Source organism: Pseudomyrmex gracilis, unplaced genomic scaffold (assembly GCF_002006095.1).
Source record: "Pseudomyrmex gracilis isolate BER0280 unplaced genomic scaffold, ASM200609v1 scaffold_138, whole genome shotgun sequence".
Lineage (NCBI taxonomy): Eukaryota > Metazoa > Arthropoda > Insecta > Hymenoptera > Formicidae > Pseudomyrmex > Pseudomyrmex gracilis.
The window spans coordinates 123,064-149,827 of NW_018020722.1; the positions used below are offsets into that span (position 1 = coordinate 123,064).

General features: G+C 33.9%; 5 protein-coding genes and 1 long non-coding RNA gene across 22 annotated transcripts; 3 read left to right on the forward strand and 3 right to left on the reverse strand.

The window, feature by feature from the left end:
• Positions 1-637: 637 nt before the first annotated feature.
• On the reverse strand, positions 638-9,091 carry LOC109856949 (glycerol kinase-like). Of its 5 annotated transcripts, XM_020432729.1 has the most exons (13): positions 8,844-9,091; positions 6,708-6,918; positions 6,307-6,630; positions 4,276-4,346; positions 3,607-3,862; positions 3,271-3,488; positions 2,892-3,104; positions 2,695-2,805; positions 2,350-2,606; positions 1,967-2,172; positions 1,713-1,856; positions 1,531-1,617; positions 638-1,431 (listed from the first exon to the last, which is right to left on the reverse strand). In XM_020432729.1, the coding sequence occupies exons 3-13, from the start codon at positions 6,500-6,502 to the stop codon at positions 1,334-1,336; spliced, it is 1,857 nt and encodes a 618-aa protein (XP_020288318.1). In that variant the 5' UTR covers positions 6,503-6,630; positions 6,708-6,918; positions 8,844-9,091; the 3' UTR covers positions 638-1,333. The 5 variants fall into 5 exon arrangements, with proteins under 5 accessions (XP_020288318.1, XP_020288320.1, XP_020288319.1 ...); XM_020432731.1 differs by lacking the exon at positions 6,708-6,918 and having other exon boundaries at positions 6,307-6,597; XM_020432730.1 differs by lacking the exon at positions 6,708-6,918 and having other exon boundaries at positions 6,307-6,611.
• Positions 9,092-9,652: 561 nt separating this feature from the next.
• On the reverse strand, positions 9,653-16,970 carry LOC109856951 (monoacylglycerol lipase ABHD12). 9 transcript variants are annotated; one of them, XM_020432737.1, is made up of 11 exons: positions 15,306-15,562; positions 15,096-15,247; positions 14,430-14,576; positions 11,981-12,099; positions 11,629-11,734; positions 11,315-11,514; positions 11,075-11,210; positions 10,868-10,985; positions 10,637-10,798; positions 10,418-10,545; positions 9,653-10,285 (listed from the first exon to the last, which is right to left on the reverse strand). In XM_020432737.1, exons 3-11 carry the CDS (start codon positions 14,498-14,500, stop codon positions 10,246-10,248), a joined length of 1,080 nt encoding a protein of 359 aa, XP_020288326.1. In that variant the 5' UTR covers positions 14,501-14,576; positions 15,096-15,247; positions 15,306-15,562; the 3' UTR covers positions 9,653-10,245. The 9 variants fall into 9 exon arrangements, with proteins under 9 accessions (XP_020288326.1, XP_020288329.1, XP_020288328.1 ...); XM_020432740.1 differs by lacking the exons at positions 14,430-14,576; positions 15,096-15,247; positions 15,306-15,562 and adding exons at positions 12,853-13,116; positions 13,630-14,402; XM_020432739.1 differs by lacking the exons at positions 14,430-14,576; positions 15,096-15,247; positions 15,306-15,562 and adding exons at positions 12,853-13,157; positions 13,630-14,402.
• Positions 15,651-17,422, forward strand: LOC109856953 (ribonuclease H2 subunit B). Its single transcript, XM_020432747.1, has 5 exons — positions 15,651-15,963; positions 16,080-16,315; positions 16,429-16,714; positions 16,877-17,088; positions 17,195-17,422. Exons 1-5 carry the CDS (start codon positions 15,882-15,884, stop codon positions 17,282-17,284), a joined length of 906 nt encoding a protein of 301 aa, XP_020288336.1. The 5' UTR covers positions 15,651-15,881; the 3' UTR covers positions 17,285-17,422.
• A 66-nt stretch (positions 17,423-17,488) lies between these two features.
• LOC109856950 (transmembrane protein 43 homolog) lies at positions 17,489-19,592 on the reverse strand. Of its 4 annotated transcripts, none has more exons than XM_020432735.1 (7): positions 19,504-19,592; positions 19,298-19,431; positions 19,019-19,204; positions 18,700-18,932; positions 18,297-18,597; positions 18,009-18,214; positions 17,489-17,872 (listed from the first exon to the last, which is right to left on the reverse strand). In XM_020432735.1, exons 2-7 carry the CDS (start codon positions 19,310-19,312, stop codon positions 17,587-17,589), a joined length of 1,227 nt encoding a protein of 408 aa, XP_020288324.1. In that variant the 5' UTR covers positions 19,313-19,431; positions 19,504-19,592; the 3' UTR covers positions 17,489-17,586. The 4 variants fall into 4 exon arrangements, with proteins under 4 accessions (XP_020288324.1, XP_020288323.1, XP_020288322.1 ...); XM_020432734.1 differs by having other exon boundaries at positions 19,494-19,578; XM_020432733.1 differs by lacking the exon at positions 19,504-19,592 and having other exon boundaries at positions 19,298-19,487.
• Positions 19,593-19,666: 74 nt separating this feature from the next.
• LOC109856948 (uncharacterized protein C18orf8) lies at positions 19,667-22,510 on the forward strand. 2 transcript variants are annotated; one of them, XM_020432725.1, is made up of 9 exons: positions 19,667-19,868; positions 19,964-20,269; positions 20,355-20,529; positions 20,610-20,769; positions 20,854-20,959; positions 21,035-21,188; positions 21,279-21,342; positions 21,429-21,648; positions 21,735-22,510. In XM_020432725.1, the coding sequence occupies exons 1-9, from the start codon at positions 19,740-19,742 to the stop codon at positions 22,440-22,442; spliced, it is 2,022 nt and encodes a 673-aa protein (XP_020288314.1). In that variant the 5' UTR covers positions 19,667-19,739; the 3' UTR covers positions 22,443-22,510. The 2 variants fall into 2 exon arrangements, with proteins under 2 accessions (XP_020288314.1, XP_020288315.1); XM_020432726.1 differs by having other exon boundaries at positions 21,333-21,342.
• A 188-nt stretch (positions 22,511-22,698) lies between these two features.
• LOC109856954 lies at positions 22,699-24,945 on the forward strand. Its single transcript, XR_002250443.1, has 2 exons — positions 22,699-24,214; positions 24,822-24,945. It is a non-coding gene; the product is annotated as an uncharacterized LOC109856954 (long non-coding RNA).
• Positions 24,946-26,764: the final 1,819 nt, after the last annotated feature.

A 26,764-nucleotide genomic window follows, 5' to 3' on the forward strand; every position in this document is an offset into this window, starting at 1 on the left:
CATCTACTGACACTTAATAAGACTTTTTGGAATAAGAGAAAAAAACGTCAGCCAAATTTTTCTTTTTTTTTTTATTATATTTTGGTTTAACACAGTGACGTACTTATTTCGTCTCTTTTTCCTTTTTTTTTTTTTTAATTTTATACTATAGTTGTTTCACTTTTCTGTCACTTAGACGACGGGAACGCTGTTAATCTCGATTACAGCATGTAAATGTCTGACTAACAATTCATGAATTATCATAATTAAAGAGAATATCTTTGAACGCAAGGTGCAATGTGTGTAAAAAAAATATAAATTTTATATTTTAAAATTATTGAATTTATATGTGTATGTGTATAAATAACAATGAATTAACAATGAATTAACAATGAAATAATCAATGTCCGACTATATATCATGTTATTCTAATTTTAGTGAAACTTGAAATGAGCAAAAGTTCAGTATTTTCTATATGTATGCAAGAAACAAGTCATCAGAATGTTTTCACGCGTTATTATTGTTTTGCAACAGATTCCACCATATTTATCTCAGTGTATGTGTATTCGAATATTATAATATATTTAAATATGTTATAATACCTATTCGAAAAAAATATAAGAAATAAAAAGAATATAATTTACATTACAAAAGCATGAATAAAAAATATCTATATGTTTATGATGTACATGTGTAATTTTAAAATTGTACATATATGCAATTTTTGTTAAATCAGAGCTGATGCAAGTTTGTGCTTTGGGTCATCGGCCTCGGTGTTTATGCCTGTTCTTTTTCTCATTTGTTCATAATATCGAGTTAGTATCATCTCTAAACTTAAATTTTTTATACGCGTAATGAAAATAACTAAATTAGAAAACGAATAGTAGAAAAGATCACACGTACAAACGCCGAAGCCGGTGCAAAATCGCATCCAATTCTGCAATAAATAAAAATTATAAAAATGCAAGTACACGTGTGCCCATAAAGCCGAAGTATCGCGAACCTCAATATACATATATATATATGTACAGATGTACAAAATAAAGTAAAAAATTCAAATCAATAATTATCATTATAGTTGCAGTATTAGCTTGCGTGTCATTTTACTGCACATTATGCGTGTATTCGAATACTGAACAAAATGTTGATAAGACGAACCGAGTTACATTGTTCCATTTCCACCAACGCAATCTTTCCTGTCATTTTCTAATTTGTTACTTTTGCTCGTACGCGTGTTACGTACGCGAGAGAGTAAACTCTTCTATAAGTCACTTTGCTAGACTGTCTTTTTTAGCTGCAGTCAGGACTACCTGTCATCTAAAGTAACTTGCATTTTAATAATGTTACTTTGTTGTCACCGGTTTGCTATGTACGAACTTAATTGTAACAGAATGAAGCTCGTCATTAAGAACCAACTGGCAGGGATGGACGCCAGAATGCAGAATCTCTCATCTGGAAGAAACAAAATTAATAAGTACGCACATGAGAAGTTTTGCATAAAGAATTTTGTAAAAGAAACAGGAGACAAAGACTTCTTGTTTTTGTATTTACCTGTCATTTGATCAGACTTCTTTACCGTCGCCCAACCGAGACTTCGTTCCACGGCCATTTTCCATTTCTTATATCTAGCGTCTCTTTCTAAAGAACCAAAGGAAAACATATTGTACGCTGATATACTCTTAAATAAAATGAGATTAAAAAATTGCTTGTTTTGAAGAGAAAAAAGTGTGTACCTTCCGGTGTAGTGGTTGGCAGGAAAGTATCGGTTGGTACTGTTTCCACCTCTTCGCCTTCTAAATCCCAAACCTCTATTCCTTTGGCGTGTCCTGCAGCCATTGCCACGCCTAGAGCCGTGATGTCGGGCACAATTGATCTAACTGCACGTGTTTGCGAAAATAGAATACAAATTAATGTGTAACTAAGCCAACTTATATTGCAAAATTCATGCGTATATAAATATCTGTTATTCACGAGCAATAATACTCACACACTGGCGTGCCACACAAATCAGCTTGCAGTTGCATAAGAAGATTATTAGTCGACATTATACCGTCTGCGTTTAACTTTGTTAACGGATATCCGCAATCTTTGTGCATTGCCTCGAGAATATCTCTGGTCTGGAAGCAGACCGCTTCAAGGGCTGCTCTAATTATGTGTTGCTTGGTGGTGAATGCGGTAAGCCCGCAAATTATTCTGAGAAAGAGATTATTTATTTATTTATTTTTTTAAATCCCTCGATTTAATCAAACATTTCTATATACATCACGTATAAACACACACATTTCGTATGTGCGTAAATATTATCTTTTGCAATTTTGCTAGAGTTTTAACGAATTGCACGCAGAAAACTTTTTACCAAAAATTACCAACCCTCTCGCATCTTTTCTCCAGTAAGGCGCGTATAATCCCGTGAAAGCGGGCACGAAGTAAACGTCCCCCGTGCTAAATACACTTTGCGCCAAATGTTCGCTTTCGTGAACGTCTTTTATGAGCTTCATGTTGTCCCGCAACCATTTAATGGCTGCACCTGCGACCGCGACTGAACCTTCCAGCGCATAGACAGGTGGACTCTTCGGACCTAACTGGTACGCGACAGTCGTGACCAATCCGTGGGAAGAATGCACTCTCTGTAAAGAAAACAAAAAAGTGTCAAGCAATCAAAGATTGTTTCTCAATCTGTTTTATATTCCCGGATATTCTCTAAAAATTACGTACGGTGTGTCCCGTGTTGCACAGTAAGAAGCAACCGCTTCTGTAAGTGTTTTTCGCCTGTCCCCTCTTCAAACAATTTTGCCCAACTAAAGCGGACTGTTGATTTCCTAAGATCTAGGTAGAAAGAAAAAAAGTGTCATATAAAACGGGTGGATATATATATTCTATATTCGACATTTTCGTCACGGAATTTTACTTACACCGGATATAGGAATGCCGGACAGAGGACTGATCGAAATTTTGCCGTATATTTCCGAGCTGCTTCTGATCTCCGGCAGCATTTGCATGGGAATGTCAAAGTACCTGCACAACGTGAGATCCCAAGCGAGCGTCTCTATGTTCATTAACATCGTTCTCGAGGCGTTCGTTACGTCGGTGATATAAAGTCCACCGTGTATGCCTCCCGTTAAATTCTGCAACAGGTTCTTAATTGGCTCGACCGCCGCACGCGCGAGTAAACATTTTGTACACACAAGTGTTAATCGATACGTAATATAAAAAATTGAACAACTCAAACGCGAGTAATGTCCGCGAATTCTCATTAACACTTGATCGTGATAATTTTTCTGTGACACGTACCCAAACGACCCATGTGTCCATGGTGCCTACTTTGCACCGCCTCTCGCGAATCGCCTTTTTCACAGCCGGCACGTTGTTCTTCAACCAGCGTATTTTTAAACCTGAGAAATACGGACTCACGGGTAGACCGCAGATGGGTTTCAGATGATTCTTACTCTGATCCGGAAACTTCGCTATAATCTGATCCACCATCGTGTCGGTTCTGATGTCGGACCACACTGGAATAAGTGGCATCTCTCGAGAATTTTTGTTTTACCTCTCAACCGCGCATTAAATATTATTTTTCAAAACGGAGTCTCTTCGAATGTAAAGCAAATCGCTCAGGATTCTGCTCACCTATGGCGTTGTAAAGCGGATCGCCCGTAATCGCATCCCACATTATCGTGGTTTCTCTCTGATTGGTGATACCTACTGTGACGATTTTGTCTTCCATATTGAGTACAGCTAATTTCTGCATTACTTCCTGAATGCAGGTTTTTACCGCGAAAATAATCTCCTTCGGATCCTGCTCCATCCATCCCTCCTGCGAGCTAATTTGTTCTATGTCTATTTGATGAGACGCTATTTCCGCGACGTGTTTCGCGTTAAATACCTGCACAGATGTTGAATTCGCAGCGTGAAAATAAACGCGCATATAAAATGATTTATAGCGGATTCGACAAGTGTGTGTGTTCGTCGATCGAGAAATAATCATCACACAGTTTAGTTTCAATCTTCGAGATAATATTTAGTCGCAGAAATCTAATCGTCTCGGGAAAAACATTATTTGTTCTCTATTCATAATTTAATAAAAACTTGTCTCGTCAATCAAGATCCGAGCTTCGCCGTCTCTTTTCATTAATCGCGCATTTTCACCGTAATTACTTTATCATTTTGTGAATCATAGGAATATTCCGATCAATCAAATTTTGTGATATAACACTTCCAAGCGTGGAAGTTATTAAAGCCGATAAAACGCGATAAGACACATGTAACTACTACTCTTACGGTTAATCATCATCTCACCACAAAACGAACGGTCCGCGTGCCAACGTCAATTACGCCAACGAGAGGTCCCGGTATCTTCGGTTCCATATCTGAAAGAAAAAGAAAAGAGACACACGTCGGTCTTTTTTAACACGCTCGAAAAAACACGATGCGGAGAAGTAAAAAAAATGTTATTTTTGTTCTTTCCGAAAACGCGCGCGAGATAAAAGCGGACGCTAATGGGAAGAAGATAAGCGCCGCAGCAAGTTAAATAAAAACAAACATGAACCAAATTAAATTTACTAATTACAGATATAACGAAAGTTTGTCATATATCTGTGTGCGCGATTATAATTTGCAATAAAACATAATATCATTTTAAAAACTTGTGAAAATTTTGCAAATTTTTTCGAAGTTTTTAAATCCCTTCTGTTAATAAGCTGTACAAAGAATTACACTTTACTTCTCTACAGTTGATATCAGCTTCCCAGCACTATCGAGCGGTGCTATCTCTCTCTCTCTCTTTCTCTGTTTCCCGTTACGGTTGTCTCACACATGAACTCTAAAGTCGCAATCTCGTAAACGTGGAGGTACGAATGACAGAATCGTCGCGTCAACGATTTTCTTAAACCTATTTACGTCGCAACATGCGTCTCTTCTATTCGTTCTTCGAGAAGGCTCGTCATTCTCCCTCCTCTCATTTTGTACTGCTTTCTATACAATCGAGACGCGCGATAACACACACGTCCGAATTTGCGTGTGCATCGCGTGTCCGGCGAGTTGCAATGTATCACAAAAACTGTTTTAATCTCGATATATTTAATTAATAAATATATTTAATTCGGATTAAATATATTAAAAAAAAAAAAAAAAAAATCATCACCATTTGCAGACGTTCGCGTTCAATAAAATAAATACATGTGCGCGCAAGAGGATTTCCAACGAACGATCAGCAGCAAGCTGTATCGACGATAACGAATCGTTAAATTATAAAGTCACACAAATATAATTGTTCCTTATCATTTATTTCAATCAAAATTTTCTACATTCACGTAAAAAAAAATTCAAATTTTCTACGTTCCTTATCATTTTTTACATTCGGCGAAATTTTCTATCTATGTAACGCAGTTTTCCGGGAAAAATCGCTCTCGCAATCCCTCGTTCTGAACATTCTCTAACGCGAGAACGCGTAAACGCATACCCGACCACGAGTGTCACGGTGACGAGAAAGCGTTCGCTCACACACGCACGCCACTTTGAATGGGAATGGGAGGAAATCACATGGCGTTCCGCGACGATGACGTATGGAAGCGACGACGTGATTGGCTAGCGGGAAAGGCTCGTATCTACGTAGTGCGCGCGACATCTCACAGATTTTTCTCAACTTTATATTTACGAATAGATCGTAATCTCAAAGAGTTCATCGAGCAATTTGACGATAATGTCCGAAATATATTTGTACAGAAAATATTTCTCTCTCTCTCTTTCTCAAATTTTCTTTGCAAATTTTTCTACTAGAAAAACTTATCGCCAAACTATACTTAATTTCATTGTTGTTTAGAGTACAAAGTACATGCGAAATTCCCGCTTTTATTCGCGCTAAAAATAAGTGTTACAAAGAAAGTCAATGAAACACACATGTGCGCGTGAACGAACTCGCGGTCAGAACGGACTACGTAATCTTAAAAATGCGATACGTCATTTTTATCAATATTTGATCGACATCGGAGCGCGTCTAAAGTCCACACTATCATAATCATCGTGAAGTTTGAACTTGTCAAGAGACAACAGACGCGTACTTATTCTTCACTTAAAGAAAAAAATCAAAATTGTATTAAAATATATTTATTTATCAAATATATTTGTATTACTTCATCAATTTCCGTGTAAATTATCAGCGCAACGCTAAATGTCTTCATCCACTTTGCATAATTTTGTCATTTTTTTCGCGAGTAGAGAAAATTTCGTTTGTTATCTAACAACAATGTCACTCAAAAAATCCGACGTTTTTTTTTTATTCTGCTAAGTATAACATTTTTTAAAAAAAAGCTAAAATTTCCCTCAACTCACCTGTTGAACTGACATTCTTGTATTCGTAGAACTTGAAAATACTCGTTCTTCGACCGGTCTCCGACTTCTCCATCTCAATCGACGTGTTCGAGTCTCCGATGGAGCTGCTTTCGATCATCTCTTCGGTTTCGCTATCATCTTTTTCCGTATTTCCGTTTGCGTCTCTTTCTGTATTCCCGTTCTCTTCTTGCTCCATGAATCAATTGCTTTCTTCAGCTTGACACGAATTTAATCACACGATAACACGTTCGAAGGCGCTTTCTTTGGTTGATCTCTCTCCGCATCAATCTTCTGACATTTTAACACTTTAACGACAAAATAATTCTGAAATCGCAGGAATACAAACGATCAAGATCTGATCGAGGAATTCGATGCGCAAGCACAAGTCACAAGTCGCACACCTAAGCGCGATATCGCGTGCTTCTTTAGTAGAATGTGAAGAGTATCACTAACGACCCGTCCCTGTCCCGTCCCGTTTCGACTCTCTCGTTACCGTCGAACTTTTTTTCCTACTCTTTCAGCCGTGGCCGGTGTCGTTCGACCGAATCCCAAATTAGCCGTACAAAGTCTGTTCTCAAGTTTCATTATCATTTCCGCGAATTTTTATATCACCTTGGAATATATTATAAAAAAAAAAAAAAAACGACGTGTCACTTATGAAATATTAATTATTCTAATTCATAAATACATAAGTGTTTATGAAACACTCACGTCGAAAAAAATGTTCAAAAGAATACGTCGTTTTTTTTTGTTCTCCAAACAACCGAATAGAAATGATTCGTACAAATAAAAATTGCAATAATTTTATTCGATCAGCTTTGACTGTCGTAATTTTTGACAAAAGATAATACTTTTTGTCATCATGATATATGATATATGATATCAAAAAGAAAACCAGGATTGTTTTACAGCTATTGAAATAAAAAATAGAATTTGCGTTTGCAAAAAAGATAGTCAATTGTTACTTCCTCAGTTTGGTTTTGAACAGCACAAACAAGCAATATACCGACGCGAACCCGATTTTTTTTTGTGGTTTTAAACCTGTACACACGTGGTGTTTTTTTTAACTGAACGTGAGTACCGGGATATGAGAGATGCTGAACAGAGAAACATCGTATAGAGCGAAAGCCACGTATACGCGTTCGTGAGTGTTCCTGGGAAGCATCAGACTACCCGAGAGAATATCGTGCGGTGCATCCTTATATACGAATTGCATTGTTCGCAAGCACTATCGGGAAGAGTCGCGGATATGCATTTGAACTGTTCGCTTCTGTTTTTTACTTCTAGACCTCAAAATTGTCGCGGCAAAATTCAATTATTTATTTGTTGAAGTTTTGATTATTTAAATACACCAGAAAGCTTATTAAATGCAACTTTTATAATTATTTTGTTAAATATTCTATGTGGAGTACGAGAGGAAAACCGCCTAGCGGCTGCAACTCCAAACTAAAGCGCATTGCGCAACGCTGCGAGTGCAACGTAGCGATGCACGTTGAACAGGTAGAGTCCGCTTAGCGCTCTCAACTGATCCAAAACGCTTCCGATGCTAAACGTTCCACGAAACGCTTCGTAGTATATGCGCAGCGCGAAACAAACCGCGCTGTTCGCGGCGCGAATATTCAAAAATTGCACTGACAAAAAACTACATAAAAGTGAATAAAAAAACCAATGCTTTTATAATTAATCAATGTTTCTAGAATAGAACTTAATAAATTTAGATAAAAACAAGAAAAAAAAGAGAATAACAAATTCTACGTTAAGATAAAAATTATAAACATTATATATACGTAATATTAATTTATTCCAATGTATAAGTTTGTAAAAATATGCAATTTTTAAAACTGTTACTTAGAAGATACTTTCAAATTGTTAAACGATATTGGATCAAGGTAAAATGTAAGATACAAAATACAAAATAGTGTTTTATAAGGTGTGTTAACTATTTGCTAGTGTAAATCCGGAACTGTGCATAATCACAACTTGATTATTCTTATCTAGCATTTACATAAGATTGATATACGGGTGTTACGGGAAGCAACAAAAACTCGATACACAGACTCGATATATACAAGGAAATAAAACAAAGCTACTACCACTTTGGCGAATGTCTCTTTTTGTTGTCTTGCTAAAATAGAAAAACTTACTCACAAAAATGAATAAATTTTAGAAACTCTCGGGTGACTGCACGAACTATGTAACATATTATTATAAAACCACTTTCACTAAATTCAATCTCGAACTAACTGAAACTAAATCAATATCACAGTTGGCAAAAAAAAACCAAAACAAAAAAAAACCACTGAAACTGGTTGTGATGAAAATTCTCGAGATGAAAGTTAGTAGCGTGAACGGGGAATCGCGAAGTGTGCAAGGTGCGCCACGTGTTGTAATATTCCAAGGGTCGTTATGTCACCTATAAACCACGGACGAGACGAAACACGAGCCGGAAACAAAATCGCGACCGAACGTTCATTACGCGGGAAAGATTTTGAATCACAAGAAGGCAAAATTGCGGCGACGAGCGCGCTGATACTCACAATTCAGACACACTGCTGGTAACACGCGGCCGGCAAATCGAACGATTACTGACGCCCTGGATCGCGACGAAATTAACAACGATCGACGTTCAACGAGAGCGCTCAACGAACGCTCGGTTAAGTGCGACGAACGACGCGACGTGCACAAAAAATTCGTCACTGCAATTAACGAGCACGCGTGCGGTCATCGATCGCACGACGGCCAAAACGCGTGCCTTAACCGCTTTGCATCATGCTCTCCTCGCAGTTCTCACCCACGTTCACCTCTTCTCGTTACCCCTCATTCTCATGGCACGCTGTCGTCTGCTGCAAATGGTTGCGCGCGCAATCATCCGCAAACGGCGCATTACACGCGCGCACAGTATGGTTGCCGATACATATTCAATTTCAGACCGTTGTTTGTTTCGTTTTTTGTTTTTATTCCGCAGAATCGTGTGCAATTCTGCGTGCGGTGCAGGAACCAACAGAAACCAATAAGAATGAAGAGTAAACGGTGAAGAAGTTTCACCTGAGATCAGCGATAGATTTGCATCATTAACAGAATTAAATATTAGAGGATACGGTCTATACGTTCGTTGGTGCATATCTCTAAAAAGTTTGAATAAATCATATTATTTTTCAGGCACTATTAATAAAATATGGATGTGAAAGATGAACTTTTATTTTTAATCACAGTAATAATACTTAAGAAATCTATTTACGAATCTTAATTTGTAATATATTTTTAAGTATATTTTTCCACTGCACTGTATATATTACGTATAAAAGAACATCTATACACAACATCTACACAATTTTACAAAAAGAAATGTGTCTCATAAAAATATTTAATATAAATCAATTTCCTGTACAAATACGACAAACTAAAGTGCACAGCCAATCTCAATATTTTGGCTGTCGATGTATATCACACGTGTAATACGTCAGGTATTTGCTTCTTAACACGGGCAACATCGTTATGTGATTATACACGTTTTTTGTTGGCTAATAAATTGACGATTACATACGTATTTAGATCATAATGACTCGCTTCATGTTTTTGCTTAAAAAGTTTTCATTGAATACTTAACAACAGAAATGTTGAACGCGTCAAATTTTCAATAAATTACAATTATTGAAAATATAATTTTTGAGAATTAACAAAAAAAACAAGAAAAATATTTCTTCCAAGAAATTTTTTCCAGAAATAAAAGCTTACAAGAACTTAAGAACATGTAAAATAGAATAAGAATATGCACATAGAGTTTGCACATTCTATATTTACATATTTTATCTTCGTTTGGAGAATGCTAAGTTTAAAACAGTTTTCTTCGTTTTTGACTTGTAAATCAGAATGAATTTCTACTAAAGAGCGTATTTTTTTTTTACATAAATAATTTTTAATTTCTATAATCCAAAATAATTATTCAATTTGATTTCTGTTTGTTTTAGCAACAAACGTCCTGAAAATACAAGTAATAAACGTTATATATATGTACATAATATTTATATAAGAACAAGATAATTTTGAATACCATTTTCGCAATAAAACAAAATTATATATAATTCAGCATGATAACATCTGAATAACTTACTTGATTATACTGGGCAATTCTTTGTACCTACAAATGTACTTATGTCCAAGTCCATAAGACGAATCTATTTTTATCATTTGTATATGATTTGTATCATTTCCATGACTATCTATTGCTGCTTGATAAAGCTGAAATACAACAATCACAAATATTGATTTCTTACTCTAAGCTATACTTAGAAATATTGTTGTACACGATACAAATACTGTAAACTCATACTTTTTCCGCCAAATAGACTGGAATCACACCATCGTCTTCAGCATGTAATATCATAACGGGACATTCGATCTTCGAGATATGTTTGTCAGATTCAAATCGTAGATTATTGTTATAAAAAGGTTCGACGATCAACCAATGAAACCACGGTAAATGCTTAAATAACTGTAGAAAACACGTAAGTGAGAAGATATGCTCATTGGTTGGTGAAAGGAAACAACATAATATTTAAACCTGTGCGAGTGGATGTTCTGTTAATTCATCCGCCATGTTATTAAAAGGCGCTTCCAGAAACAATGCTGTCGGTTGTATATTTTCAGCTGCAAGCAGAGCTAACATATGTGTAGAAACTCTAAAAGTTTAAATTACCAAAATAAGGATATAAAAGTGATTTCTACATGCATTCTAAAAAAAAAAAAAAAATAAAACGCAATAGCTTACCCAGTTCCTAAAGAGTGGCCCCAGACAAAAACTGGAGCTGAATTGTTAACTTTTTTCATCACCCATTCAAGAACGTACTTACTGTCCATGACTATTCCTTCTTCAGAAAGGTCAAGTTCATCGCTATCACCGTAACCTGATTGATAAGAAATCTCCGATAACATTTACGTTTTAATGTTCTTAGAAATTTATACAATATACACTTTTATACATTCTAATAAACTTTGAACTTTTACTCACTTCTATAATCAAAACATATCACATGGTAATCCAAATCTTGAAAAAGCTTGTAAAGTTCAACTCTATGCGAACTTGCTCGATTACCGCTGTTGCCATGCATGTATAGGAATACTGGTTGTTTGGCATTGCTTAAAAGTGTTTCGTATGCTTCATCTGTCGCAGGAATAGTATTATTTAATAAAGACTTGGGCAGTATCTGCCTGTAAAAATGTTAGTTTTTTATATCATTAGTTAATATACATTATTATAATAATAAATACAGTTTTATTTCTACAAAGGTAAAAATTGTGTGTGTATTTTGCAATTACACTTACCAAGCACCTATTTTCACTTGTTGATCGGTATATAGATAAAAATTCCTAGCGCCTTCCAATCCAACCGATTTTGGATTGGAAAACTCCACTTTAAGTGGCCATTGCACTGAAATAGATAAAAAAGTAGTTATCATTATCAAGTAAACTATTATATAAACTATTATGTAATAACTATTATATAAACTATTATATAAGTTATATAATCTACATATCTCTATGGCGAAGCAAAATAAATGTTATCTTTTCACGGTATATCTTTGTAAAAATATATATACAATTTTAGAATTATACGTACAAGATATTTAAAATGATGCAATTTCTCATTTTTGTATCACTAATTTGTGTTACTTACCAAAATTTAAAAAGAGTATCTTTCTTTGTAACGTTTGGGAATAATGAAAAATTACAGGAATGAGTCCGAATATAATGAGATATATCAATACAGACACCTTCATTGTCCAAATCACACATCTATAATACAGAGCACACATATATTATACGTATAACATAGAAGTTGTACAACTAATAATGTAGCAAAGCTCATTTCTGTTATTTTGAATAGTTTTTTTTATAGTATTAGAGTGGCAAAACTATATAAATTAATTGATTTATAATAAAAAAATTTCAAAATACATAAACCATGTATAAGAACCACCTAAAATCCTTTCCGAATCACATATTTTAATTATAATATTTATTTTCTTTATAAAACTGTTTGCGTAAGGACTTATGGTGATTCTTTTCTTAAAGATATTCTCTGTAAAGATATATCCGCCGCTATGCTATCAAACACTTTATTACTTAAGCACAAACAAAACAGCAGCAATCAAAAGCATGAACAAAACAAAATAATTCAAAACAAGAGAACAGTACATTTATGTACATATATAAAGCCCCGAGTTTTTTCATTTCATTAATTGATCAAAATTCCGTGTATAAAGCAAAATCTTAATAAACATATCATATTTATATATATATGCATATAATAGCAACATGCAATAATTCTTCAAACTAAATTAAATAAACAAACAACATTTGTTTAAAAAAAAAAACTTGACTTATATGTACATAGAATACATGTTTTTATTTTATTACATATGTAAGTACAAGAGATAAAATATATATTCAAGTACTTAAGCAAAAATTTATCAAATAAATGTGTAACTTTAAATACCAGCGAGTTACATATATAAAACAATAATAGAATTATATCTCGTGATGTACCTTGCTAATTTCATAGCAGTCTGATAAGGTAAAAATATTTATAATTCAGATATACACTTGACACAATATTGTATCTTTAGAAATTTTTAACATAGTTATTAACAGTTTCATTTCATTTTTTGTATAATATCTAATGCACTAATATCCTTTAAAATAATTGTTCAAAAGTGATATGTTGATTCGATGATATTCGATATTTCGATCTTTTGTATGTACGTCTACATATACAGGTGAGTGAACGCGAGTTCATTCACACGTCTCCAACTTTCAAAATAATAACACGCGTCTGTCTAGTTAGCTCCCCTCTAAAAAAAAAACTTCTTTATATAACATTTATGTAATTGATAGAATCGTGTGACTCCATTTTTCTGTGAATATGCTCTCAAAATTCGGCAACAAAACCTGCGCTTCTTTTGTTTTTTCACGAAAATGTAATTCGATTGCGAGAGATTGGCTGAAAGGCACAAGCCAGAGTTCCTCCGTGTCCTCATGAATAACAAGTATTTTTAAAAAACAAATATGTAGAACTACTTATTTATGGGATAACATTTATATGTATCTTACAACTTGCTTCAAAATGCAAATCTGAACAATTGTCTCACACGTCGAGTTTCTATAATTACGTTCTCTTTAAATTTTTTATCTCACCTTTCACTAAAAGTATTTATCTTTCTGATGAAACGAAAGGAGCGCAAAGGTTTTCGTAGCACGATTCTAAGAGCGTGTCAATCTAGAAATTTTAGATGAAATTTCTATAAAAGTGGGGGGTTAGCTAACCAGACATAAATAACTCAAGTATGTACGTAGAGAACACAGTATAACGATTGACACTTGACCAGTTTTTCACCACTTTCCTTGCATGTTAATTTTTTTTCGTACAATTCGAACAATTATGTTTGCATATCTGTACAAGACATTAGTGAATCACAAACTAATGTGCTTATATAAAATTGCATTTAGTTGGCATGTGCAGTCTTGTTCCAATACTCTTGAACATTCTCTTCTATGTATGTATACATACAATCTCCATACATGTTAGATAACATTTCTCGTCATAGATACATGTTTTCATCACAGATAAGAAAGAAAAAATATAAATATATACAAGTCTTATTTACCACACAGATAAGAAAGATGAAAAATTATAGACATTCTCTGAGACCAATCAAACAGATACTTATATTTAAATATCATGTATATTTTACTTTCTTCTTATTTTTTTTTCATTGTTATAAACAAATTTAATAATCTTTCACCTTATGTGTCTTTATCATATTATCATAATTCTCATAAGTTTAATTTTGAATTTATTAACTCTAACATTTACATTGTGTAAAAACATACAATAACATAGACATGTTGTGTCACAGCAAGTTTGTGGTATGTCTAAGATTAATTTCTTTGTCAGTAATGACTCGTTTAAATTACTGTGGGATACGTCAATAAATATTTCTATTAAATAAAAAATAGTTTCAGATTGTTTAAATAAGCTGGCACAAGCTGTATCATGATGCACACAGTGACATTTAACAACAGACATAATACTTAGACACACACACAATCATAAAGCAACTTACATTCCTGTGTACCAAATCTCAAGGATGGCGAATGGTAATATTGCTGCTATGAGTAGATAACTTGACTTCATGATTGTTAGTGGTTTTACTTTAAATTTTTTTTTGTGGCCGTATAAACTCTTTCTTCCAAGGATTTAATTCCACAAACTTGTCATTTATAAATTTAGTTAATATATTAGAAATTTAGTTAATGTATTTGAACAATATGATTGGATATAAAAAGTGACGTGGATAAAAAACTTGAGAAACCATGATATATTGCACAAATTATATGTTTATATACGTGTATGTAAATATATTTATATATATATTCGCAATGAGGAAAAAGATCTAGTCTCTTTATTATGTTGCTTTTATCTAAGACAAGAATGTCTTGTGTGTATAGATAAGAAAAATAAAAAAAAAAAACACTTTTCTATATAAAATATCTCTACACAGCATTAGCACATTCTCAAATACACTGTTGTTCAGTAAACAACAATATAAGTACGTATGTGTGTATAAATGTACTTATATATTAGTATAAACACTTTAGTTTCTTTAACAACACACTGTATTAGACTCGTTGAGACTGAGAAAGTTTTAATTTCAATAAAATAATGTGGGGAATTCTATAGAATCCAATCAAATACTTCTACATGCAGTTTTAATCAGTTGAGTGGGTACCTTTTCACAAAACGTCTCTTTGGTAGCCAATGTACCATTACGACGAATCGATACGATTTTATGTATCGCGTTAGAAACTCGCTGAATTCCAGTATAAATGTCAAACGACAAAAGCGAGCGGTATATTACTCGATGTAGTAACACTTTGAAAGCTACAAGTGCGTTTTTTTTATGTCACAATAATTTGAATAATTTTCAAAATAAACCTACTTGTTGCAATGCTTTGTTGAAACAAGGTATTCGGTAAAAAAATACACATACGTTCGTTAAACTTTTTCTTATAATACTGAGATAGTGTAATACTAAGATTGCGAGAGTGTAATACTAAGATTATAATACTTAAACACACGAAGAACGCACACTACCAACTGACATCAGACGACGCCGAATTCAACGGAAATTCAGCAGGTGGAAACTATTGCAGATTGGTGGGGAAAGGATTAGCAAAAGAACGCAAAAGAGGTGTATTGTGACAGGTGCCATTACACCGTGTTGCAATTTCTCGGATGAATCAACGGCGGCGCTGCAAAAGCAAGTTGGCGAGTTTCCCCTTCTTCCTTGCAAAAGGTAGTTTGACCTCTATTTTTTTCACGGAACGAAAGTAAATTGCCGTAACGTTTTTACGGCAAATTTCAAAGATAACGAAATCAACAAATAAATTCCCGATAACTGATTGCTCGATGATTCTGCGTATGAACACAAATAAATAGCCCGAATCGAATTATGTTAAATAAATCAAGAAAATAACCTTTACAAAATTCAGCACAATAATATTTACGCGGGAAAATGCCGCGCTCCAAAGGCTTACCGCAAAAGAGCGTCAAGAGCTCTAATTCCTTAACAAACACATGGGTCTTTCTTATGAAAGGTAATTAAATAAAGAATAAAATAAATCGTTTTTTTCAACGTATTGGTTATTGTTTTTTGTTATATTTTTATTTTATTTTTTATCTAAGGATGTTTGTACTCTTTATTGTTTAAAAGATGATCTAGATGATACAAATGAAAATCAATTAGAAGTTGTAAAACTTAGACATCCAGCTTCGAATAAGCCAGCTGTATTTGTGTTTACTCCTGGGAATCTCAGAGTACAGGAGGTTTTAGTTTTTAATGAAGACAAGAGATCTTGGTTCATTGATGACAATGTCAAATCTGATGGCAAGTTACATTTGTCAACTCCAATTGATCCACTTTTTTTAGTTTTGCCATATTTAAGAAAGGTAAGTGTAAGAGAAAAGTTTATACACATGTATACTAATAAATTACTATTTTACATTTAAATATTTTTTATATCTGAAATCGAGTTGTTAAGAAATAGATATTTGCATTGCAGTCACAACTAGCACAACCTTTGGAACAGTGCCTTTGGGACGAGGATTTTCCAGAAACCTCTTATTTAGCAAAATGTGAAAATTTAAATCTTTCCTTAGTTGCTGACCACAAGGGAGAAGATTCATTATGTGCCTTCAAGTTTAATGAAAAGAAATCATTAAAATGGTTGCAAAACAAAGTAGAAAAAGTAGCAAAAGTATTGAAACAAAAAGGAGTTCATGTGTCTCAAGGTGCTATGAGTGCTACTTATGTCAAAAGCACTAAATTTGAAAGTGCTGCAGAAACAGGTAAAAAAAAGAATTGTGTAGTTTACATATAATAAATCACAAAAAACATTGACTAGAGATAAGATGTTGCAACTAATGTAAGAAAATATTAAATGGATTTTTGTAGGCTATTATCTACAAGCAAAGCTATTAAAAAAATACTTACCGACAATTTTATTGTAGAATATTTGAGATATGCACATGGTATTGTGTCAGAATATCTTGCTGAAGATCTGTCCAAGAAGTTGGCAGAGTACTTAAATATACCTGAAGAAATAGAGAATAAAAAGCGCAAACCAACTAGTCCTAATAACGGAAGTGATGAGAAAAGAACTAAGAAAGATTTTGTTGAAGAGAGTCCAAAACCAAAAATAAAGAAAATTAACTCTGAAAAGGTCAGTTATTTTTTTTTTAGCAAAAACGTTTATAAAAAATAGGCTTTTTTCGATGTATTCTGAATAAGATCGTGCAATCTCAATATCTGCAATTGTCTTGTTACAGACAAATGCTGCTCCCAGTAAAAAAGAGATAGCTATACAAAGAGCAGCAGCAGGATCTAAAAGCATTACCAGTTTTTTTAAAAAGAAATAAATCCTAAAAGGAACAAGACGGTTTTAAGGTTGAATGCATTTAAAAAGCGTTTTTCGACAATGTTTTTTTATGATGATTTAACATTGTATAAAAAAATTAATACATATTTACACAATTTTAATATCGAATCTTTATTACAATCTTCATAAAAATGTTTAATACGATAAATAATAAAAATACAAAACAAATATAATACTGTAAAAGTTTTAGTTTTAATTAAATAAGCATTTTAAAGATAGTAAGTCGGTAATATACAACAAAGTCAAAGACTATCGAGTTTTTCCTTTTTTCTCTTTTAATACCTACAGCCTTGTGTAGGTATTACGTTGCTGAGATGAAGATCCTGATTTCGTAATTACCTTTACAATGAAAGGTAGAATAGACGTTAGTGCTAAGCAGAAACCGATCATTGGTCGATACCACACCCAAGCGAAACCAATGACCAATAAACTAATAGACACAGAAACCGACATTGTCAAAGATTCCATTGGTATTATACCACAAAGAAAAGTTGAATTTAATATAATTGTTTGCAATATATTTGCTAAGCACGTCGCTGCTACAAATAGTACCAACCACCCAAATCCTCTGAAAAATGTTTTATTATAAAAATTATATATTAGTTATTTGTATAGAACGTTGTTTTTAGTTATTACGACTTTTTTTCACATATACTGTGTGTATCGAATTACAGATATATCAAAATTAGTTATTAAGGTAATACCTGAAAAGCCACGTTCGCCAATAATTATTGACATGTTCGAGGTGAAGCATGTCCTTTACCGACATTTTGTACCTTTGTTGAAGTAAGATCTCCTCGCCGTGAGTTGTATAATACGGTTTAATTGTGTTCTTTTCTAACAGACCGATTACCGAGTAAACATCTCCACTTTTTCCAGCATAAGAAAATTGTATTCTAATGTCACCTACCTGCAAGTAAGAAAAAAAGATTTCTTAATTACATGAGTAACATCTTAAAATAAAAGTACAATGTAAATGGAAGTTTACATACTTGTGGATCCCACAAATTAGCACTGTGATAGTATAATCCAGAATGCATCTTGATGTCTTTTCGCTCTGGTCTCTCATCACTGGTGATTTCCATGAAGTTGTTGAACTTCTCTTTCAACTCCGTACCGAGTGTGAAAGCACCAATCTTCACTTCATCTGCAATCTGTATTTGGCTTTTGATCGGAATCTCTTTCGGATTTTGATGACCAGTGCGAATATAAAAATGATCCGAGTCTACAAGCTTGTCCTTCCATTCTGTTGTGTAATAATAACGCTTTCCATCTTCCACTATCCCATCAAAACTAGAAGTGCAAGAATTAAATAAAAATAAATGTTTAAGTAAGACATTTTTGTGTATCTATATATATTAAATTAACTAGTAATGTCAAATTCTTGTAATGCACCTTTGCTCTTCTTCGATTTCAATCCACTGATACATTTGAACTCTCCTTTTTAATTTTACACAAGACATAACAACTCCATAATCAGATTCAGTCAATGGTTCTAAGACTTGCAAGGGTCCTGACAGATGTACCAAAGAGCCCTCATGTTCAGGAGCAAGTATCATTGGATTAGAAAGTACTACTACATTGCGTAGAGCCTCATCTAAGGAATATGCTATCCTCACAGCTTTTCCCTGAAATTAAACACAATATGTACAATTAATTAAATTCTATCAAAGACTTGTTATAGACATACACTCTAAAAATATCATTTGTAAACCTCATTCCAGAACAAGAAACACATTCCACAAGCAAGCATGATGGATCCTATTAGAGCTGTAAGCCATGACTTTTTCAATTGTTTTGAAATTGACATTGGCATCATATTCCTAGTAGCTGCATGTCCTTGGAAGTGATTCCTATCAAATCTACTGTTGATATTTTCTTCTTGTGACTGACCCTTTTGCTACAAAACATTTTCCAAAGAAGTCTATTCAATTATTAATTATAAAAATTAAAACAAAGCACTAATTTCTTAAATAGAAGAAATTACACTTACAACTGCACGATACATCTTGACATCAGATGTAATTTTGGATTTGATTCAACTGTTTATAAGTCAAATTAAGAAATACTGATGATATAGTTCATAACTACATAATGGATTGAGCTGCTTTTTTCCGGACCTACAATCTAAAATTGACATCAATAGAAGTATTATAAAAAAAACTATTTTAGTCTCCTTTTGCTTCTACCTTTGCTTACATTGCACGAGTAACCTTACATTACATCGCGCATGTCTGAGAAAAAATGGTCTATCCATAGGTTTGCTTGTCAACACTGCATTGGAACACTGCATAGGCCAATTGTATTGGTCGATTAACCAATTCGCCATTACAAGAAACTTTTCTTATATCGGCGCGCGCAGCAGTGCTTCCAACTGCTTCCATCTTTGACATAACTTCGAGAACTGTCAAACGTCAAGATCAGATGATTCAGTTATGCCGGACATGGAAGCCGATGATCGAGAGAAAAACGATAATTATTATCTGGAGTTGTCCCCTGAACCTATTAGATTTGAATCAGTCAGCTGTCTCACAAATGTGTTTTTCGATGACTCGAAACAACAAGTTAGTCGAAATTTTGTTTGACGATAGTACTTGTTTTATCTCTTTACATGCAATGACGTATATACAATGACGATAAACGTTTATTTTTTATACAGGTGTTTGCCGTTCGCTCAGGCGGTGTCACAGGAGTGCTCGTTAAGGGCCCGGACCAGAACTTAAATTTTCGTATGGAAGATCGAGGTCCGGTGATATCCATCAAATTCTCTCCTGACATGAATATTCTTGCGATCCAACGTACTAATTCATCAGTGGAATTTGTTAATTACTCTTCTGTCTCTGGTTTGGATCATGTCGAATATTCTCAGCCATGCAAAGGCAAAAATGCCACAATACTTGGCTTTGTTTGGACACATGGCACTGAAATACTTGTAATCACAGATCACGGAGTAGAATTGTTTCATGTATGTAAAGAATACACAATATTGTATTTTCAATTATTTATTTGTATAAGAATTATTTCAGTGATAAAATCGCTACTATTTCCAGGTTAATCCAGAAAAACGTAATGTTAAGGCATTAAAGTGTTTAAGCTTAGGTGTAAATTGGTACGTATTCTGCCCTAGAAGTTATTTGGTGTTACTATCATCTGGCACAGTTGGCAATCAGATACAAGCATTGCATATTACATCCGGAAATATTCATAAACTAACCAAGTTTGAGAGTTAGTATTTAACCCAATAGAAAGTATGCAAGTAAATATTGAGTTTCACACAAAAACTTTTTTATTTACAATTATTCCAGTTGAACATAGTATAACAAAGCCAGGGAAGTTAGCTGTTTCTGAAAGAGATGTAGCACTGGCTGTGTTATATGGAACACCTTGCATAATTTTGTTGAGGCATCATATTGGAGCCAATCGCTCAATGGGAACAGCATTTGTATATGTTTATACTATACACAAGTAAAAACAATTCATTTATCACTTTAAACGCCATAATTAATACACGAGGAATGTAATAAATTTATTTTTTTTACTATTTTGCAGAATGATGACCATTAAAAAGAGTCATATGTTGAAACTAGATGTTGGTGGCAGATTTGCCATAAATGTTGTTGATAATCTCATCATCGTTCATCATCAAGCATCAAAGGTGGCACATTCATTATTTGCGTAGCAAACAAATTTACGTAGTATAGCCGAGTTTAACTGAGATTTTTTTGTTTAGACATCAATGATATTTGATATTATGCTATCTGGAGTGAGTGATGGGACAGTAATGCATCACACTAGTGTAGCTGCAGCAAAACCGATCAAACCGTTTAATCTTAAGGTACCAGGCGCGACTTTATCGGATCAGACGTATCAGCCATGTCAGTTATGTATCCTTTAGATATAAAAACAAAATAAGTATTTATACAACAGTAGACTTGACACTATTGATGCAAGTATTAAGTCTTAACATTACATAGATTCTCCTAATTGGGTCGTTTTTCAACCAAATATAATTATTGATGTGAAACTAGGCTGTTTATGGTATGTTTATTTAACTGCATTTTACAGTCTCAAGTTGTTTTTATCTCTAAATGTGACTGTTGTCATTTGTTAATGTATCGGCATAGGTACATTGAGCTCAGATTGGAAGCCTTAGTGAAATTGATTACGGATAAAGTAGTTCTCGTGGAATTTCTGATGCAACGGTCGAACGCTAAGCAGATATTAATACAAGTCTTGCAAAGTTTTATGACGCAGTTGCCCGTAAGCCTAATGGACATGCCGACCATATTCGACAAGCTCAACTCCGTGTATAGAAATTATTTGGAGAGCGAAATACAAAATCAGGTAACATTCCGTAAATGTGTTAAAAAAAAAACGAAGATTAGGCCAATATCATATATATCTGTATTGTATTAATTTGTCTACTACAGATAGGAACACCTCTGCAGAATAATGTAAAGAACGTAACAACAGTGGCTGAGAATTTCAAATATAAATTGTTACTCGATCAGAGTGACATGTATAGTCACATATTATCCAAGTTTCCCGAAGACACGATAGAGCCAAAAATGATAGTGTGGGTTTTACTCGAGTATATCAGATCATTAGCCGAACACGGAATTCCGGTGCAACATTATCTGCACGAATTGGTCATTACAACACTGGTGCACCAAAAAGCGTACTATCAGCTTCATCAATTATTGCAATACCATGTGGTCGCCGATTCGAAGCCTCTGGCTTGCTTGCTGCTTTCGTTAGAAAATTTATATCCGGCAGCGCATCAGTTGGCGTTGGATATGCTCAAGCGGCTGGGTAATGCGCACGAGGAGATAATCGAAGTGCTCTTGTCGAAGGGACATATCTTAGCCGCTTTACGGTACATTCGGTCAGTCGGAATGGTGGATCAAGTATCCGCGAGAAAATTTTTAGAAGCGGCTAAAGCCACCGATGACGCGACGCTCTTTCACTCGGTCTTCAAATTCTTCGAGCAGCGAAACTTGAGGCTGCACAACACCACGGCCTTCACCAGGGGAGAACATTGTCAGCCGTATGTGCAGCATTTCAAGTATCTATTTCAAGGAACGGACAACGACTGCAATTCGGACACGAATTCGAATGTTACTACTATTTCTTCATAAAATGAAGCGTTTGTGTAACGCAATAAAAACAAAAAGATGAAACAAACAAAAATCCGATCAACACGTCATTCCTTTTTATTTATTGAAATAAAAAGTTCTCGTAAGCTCGCGTGAAAAATGCATGAAGCTTGCGCGTTGCGAATAATATGCAAATTCCTGTGACGTTTAGATACGTATGTTGTGTTATATATGCGGATATTATTTATTACAGAAATAAAAAAATTGAAAGAATTTTTATAACATATATTCTCTAGAGATTTTCAACATATATTTTTTCACTTTGCGACAAAAGAAGACCCGCGATACGTCTTTGTTTATTAAAAAAATCACGACAAGGATACAACAAGTTTGTGTACAGAGTAAATATATAATATATGCGATTGTGTGTGTTACAGTTTTAAACAAAGTTTAAAATAACAGGCACAATTTTTTGTTTTTTTTAATTAACAGGTGGATCTAGACAATGATATCGTAATTACAAAAGTATTCGAAGCTCCAATTTGATGTGTTCGGAATTACAATTACGGTCGGTTAAATGCGAAGAAGTAGCGAGAGCGTGGATCATTTTGCGAAAAAAATACATAGCTCGTACACAAAAACTCGATTGTTTTCAAACAGCGATTCTAGGGATATTCATTGGGAGAAATATGGAAAGTTGGTAATTCGACATAATTCAAACCTGATTCTGCGCGTTCTTCATGTCATATCGTTAATACACGCCTCGGTCAAGAGTTGAGACGCACAGTTTTGCGTACCCGATCCCGCACAATTGTTAAACGTTTTTTTGACGCAAGTAACAATTTCTGATCCTCGACATTGTCGTGTTGTTCGTCGTACAAGCTCTCGTCGACACAAATGAGAGATGAATCGATTCCCCATGAGAGATGGTACATTTTGCGAGACGAGAAAGAAAAGTTATACAGAGAGACACAGGTATATCGATAGATTTTTAATTCGGATTTTTTTATTTTAGTTCTTAACGTCTTTGTTATCGTCCAGATTATATATATATATATATAATATATTTACTTAACACGCGAAAATGGAACTTCTAAAGAGCGATGTGTATAGTTCATTTACTTTGTCGTTTATTAATGTAACAACGCGGCGATGTGCACCCACAAACATACGAAACACTGATAATATATTGACAAAAACACTGATATTTTTTAAACGATTGGAAAATATATATATCTGCATATCAATTTGGTTTGTTCTTTTTGGCCGAATTGGTCACACCGGTTCAGAAGTTTGGTCTTTTTTCTTTTTCCATAAAAGAGTAAAGAAAAAGATCAACTCCGAACTGGATCACAGCTAGTTCGGTAAAAAAGAACAAACCGCGTGTGAGAGCGGAGATTAAGGCCGGTATTCATGGTCGAATCTTATATTTAGGATCGTCTTAAGTCTATCTTCAAATGCTCTGCGGCCAATAAAATTACTCGCACATGATCTGAAGATAAACTTAAGACGGATCTTAAATACAAGATCCGACCGACTATGAAATACCGGCCTAAAAGTTTCGTATTCGCGCGCGTACGAGTGCGCCATCTGTTTCCTCTATTCCTACTTGTGTGTGTTCCTCGCTAACTTCAGTTAACATTTATCTTGTAACATCTAACTGTGTGCACGCAAATTGCATTATTTAAGTGTAAACATTTGAACGAAGTGTACATACATTTGTATCTGAAACATCGTAAGTGCGAAAATTGTGCAACTGGATACAAATTAATCGATGAGACACATTTGCCGGACGATAAGCAAGGCGTTAGAAGGTATATAATTTATATATGTATATGTATATATATATGCGGCATATGTGTAAACGTATCATAGAGACAGATACATATTTCATAGATGTTTTTTTTTTTCGTTCACTCAAAAGTTTGAGTTTCCGCTTTTTGATTCTCTCGCAGAGCTTAGCCACTTTTCTTACGCGCTATATGTACAGCTTGTTTAAAAAAATGCACGCGCACTTTGAATCGTAATTGTATGTTTTTGTATTTGTATAAATTTCAACACGCACACGCTTGGCGCTTCTTTCGCGAAAGGAAAGCCAACGAAAAAAAAAAAAATACATAAAAATCATATTTTGTATTCGTCCGAGGTAATTATCAATTTGTATTATTTTTTCTTGCTCACTTCGTTTTATATCATTGCAGTCGCGTGTTTCGAATTTAAATCTTGAATAAATATTCACACTGTGCGCGCACATTTTTCGTGTTTTTTTACACACAATTAAGAGTATCTGACGTGATAATAGTATGGTGCAAAGACACGGCGCCGATTATTTCAATAATAGCATGTGTACATACATCGTTAGGGAATACGCACTTAACTACATCGAAGAGTTGACTAATTGATTATTATCATTATTTACAGAGACATCATTACCCGGCCGTTCCGCTTGTTTGTAAAGATTAAGCTTGAGGAAATTAGAAGGAGAACGTACACATATCGTTAGAGATTTCGAAAGGAAGAGGAGGAGGAGGAGGAGGAGGAGGAGGAGGAGGATGTGGATCGTGCTCTTAACTTCTAAAGGTACGCAGATTAAAGATGACTACTACTCGCACATTTACTCGCACGTATATAGAAAATAATGTTAGTAGATCTCATTGACGAAGAGATTAGCAACGAATTTCAAAAAGATAATCGTGATGTAGCAGAGATGTGTCTTCAAACATGAAATATATACACATTTATATTTGTCATAATTACAAGATATTTTGAACAAAAATAATCAATTGTTATCGAGCGGCTAAAGGCCATTATCCCGTCAGGAACTTGTTTGTGTGAAAACTATATCTTTTTATAATTTTTTTTTTTTTGCGTCAAAGCGAGATAACAACCTTTTTTGAATTAACGGCTGTTTTTTTTTTATTTTTTTATTTTTTTTTTTTATACAGAAGAATTCTAAGTAGTTCTGAGAGTTTTGGTCCGTGTACGCATATTTATATTTAGATACACACAGTTTGGACTAGTTCGATCGATCGCTCAGAATATGAGTCTCGTGTGATTAAATTGCGGAAAAGAGCGGCTTTCGGTAAAAGGTGCGAAATAAAGATTTCCCTCAAAATAGAAAACCTCACGCGGTTCACACGGTTCGCAAGGTGAACACTCGTCAAACATACTTTTGTGATCATTTTTTTTTCTTTTATTCAACGACAAACTTATCTCGAAAAACGCACCGTTCAACTCTCTTTCGCTCATATAATTTCTTCTTCGTCGCGCTGAAATTATCTTTTAATAGGACGGTTTTTAATATTCGTAATCTAGTCGCGTTACTTAATGCAGCGACGATTCGTCCTTTTTATAATAACAACGTGTTTATTTGCGTCCGTAATCGATGATTCTCATTTAAATAAATATCAAGGGTGTTTTGTTTCTGGAAATAAAACTGTCAAGTATATTGAAAATATTGCTCACTTGAAAAAGCTTTGTAATTGCGAGCATAAAAAAGTGCAAATATAATGAATTGCAACTAGGATGACAAAAACAGTATCTGTATACATAAAATAAAATGCAAATTAATATCGAAATTTTTTTCCATCATTGAATTATTGAAGTTTGTTTGAGAAATGTGTTTTTCAATGCAATCGCGAATCAATGAGACTACGTAACAGAAAATTCTCAAATTATATATATATATATATGTACATATATTTTTTATATACGATAACTTTCTATATCGTGCGAAATGTTCGCTTATCTTGCTTAATTTATACGATTACTTTTGTGCTTAATTACGTATAATTTATATATAATATTATGTTCCAAGTAAGTATATCTCTACGTATATTTCGATAGAAAACATATATCGAGATATATGTCTTGTATCTTAAATCTCATATCTAAGATATTTTTTGCGTATTTGAATATAATGTGTATTTTCATATATTATGGTATTTCTTTCAATCCCTTTTGTGCATCTGTCCAATATTACAATGGTACATGGGGGGGAAGTCTCCTTCTTGTTCTATTTTCTATATAGTACAAATGTATCGATAAAAGTTCTTTCTTCACAATTTTATATATAAAATATTTTTGACATCTTCTTTTCAATGTCCTTTGCACTATCACGTTTGATTTTTTTTTGAGGTCAAATGTAATTTTTGATTTTAAAGATACAAAGCGAAAGTATTTCAAATACCGCAAACAATTAATAATGCATAATATATTTGTACAGCGTAATTAGTTTTCTTGTATAAATTGTCTATTTTAATAATTACTGTTTTATTGATTTTATAGTTTTTTTATAGTTATTGTCTTTTCGCGAATAAGCATTTCGAAATAATATATAAATGATAACTGAGTTTTTACCTTCT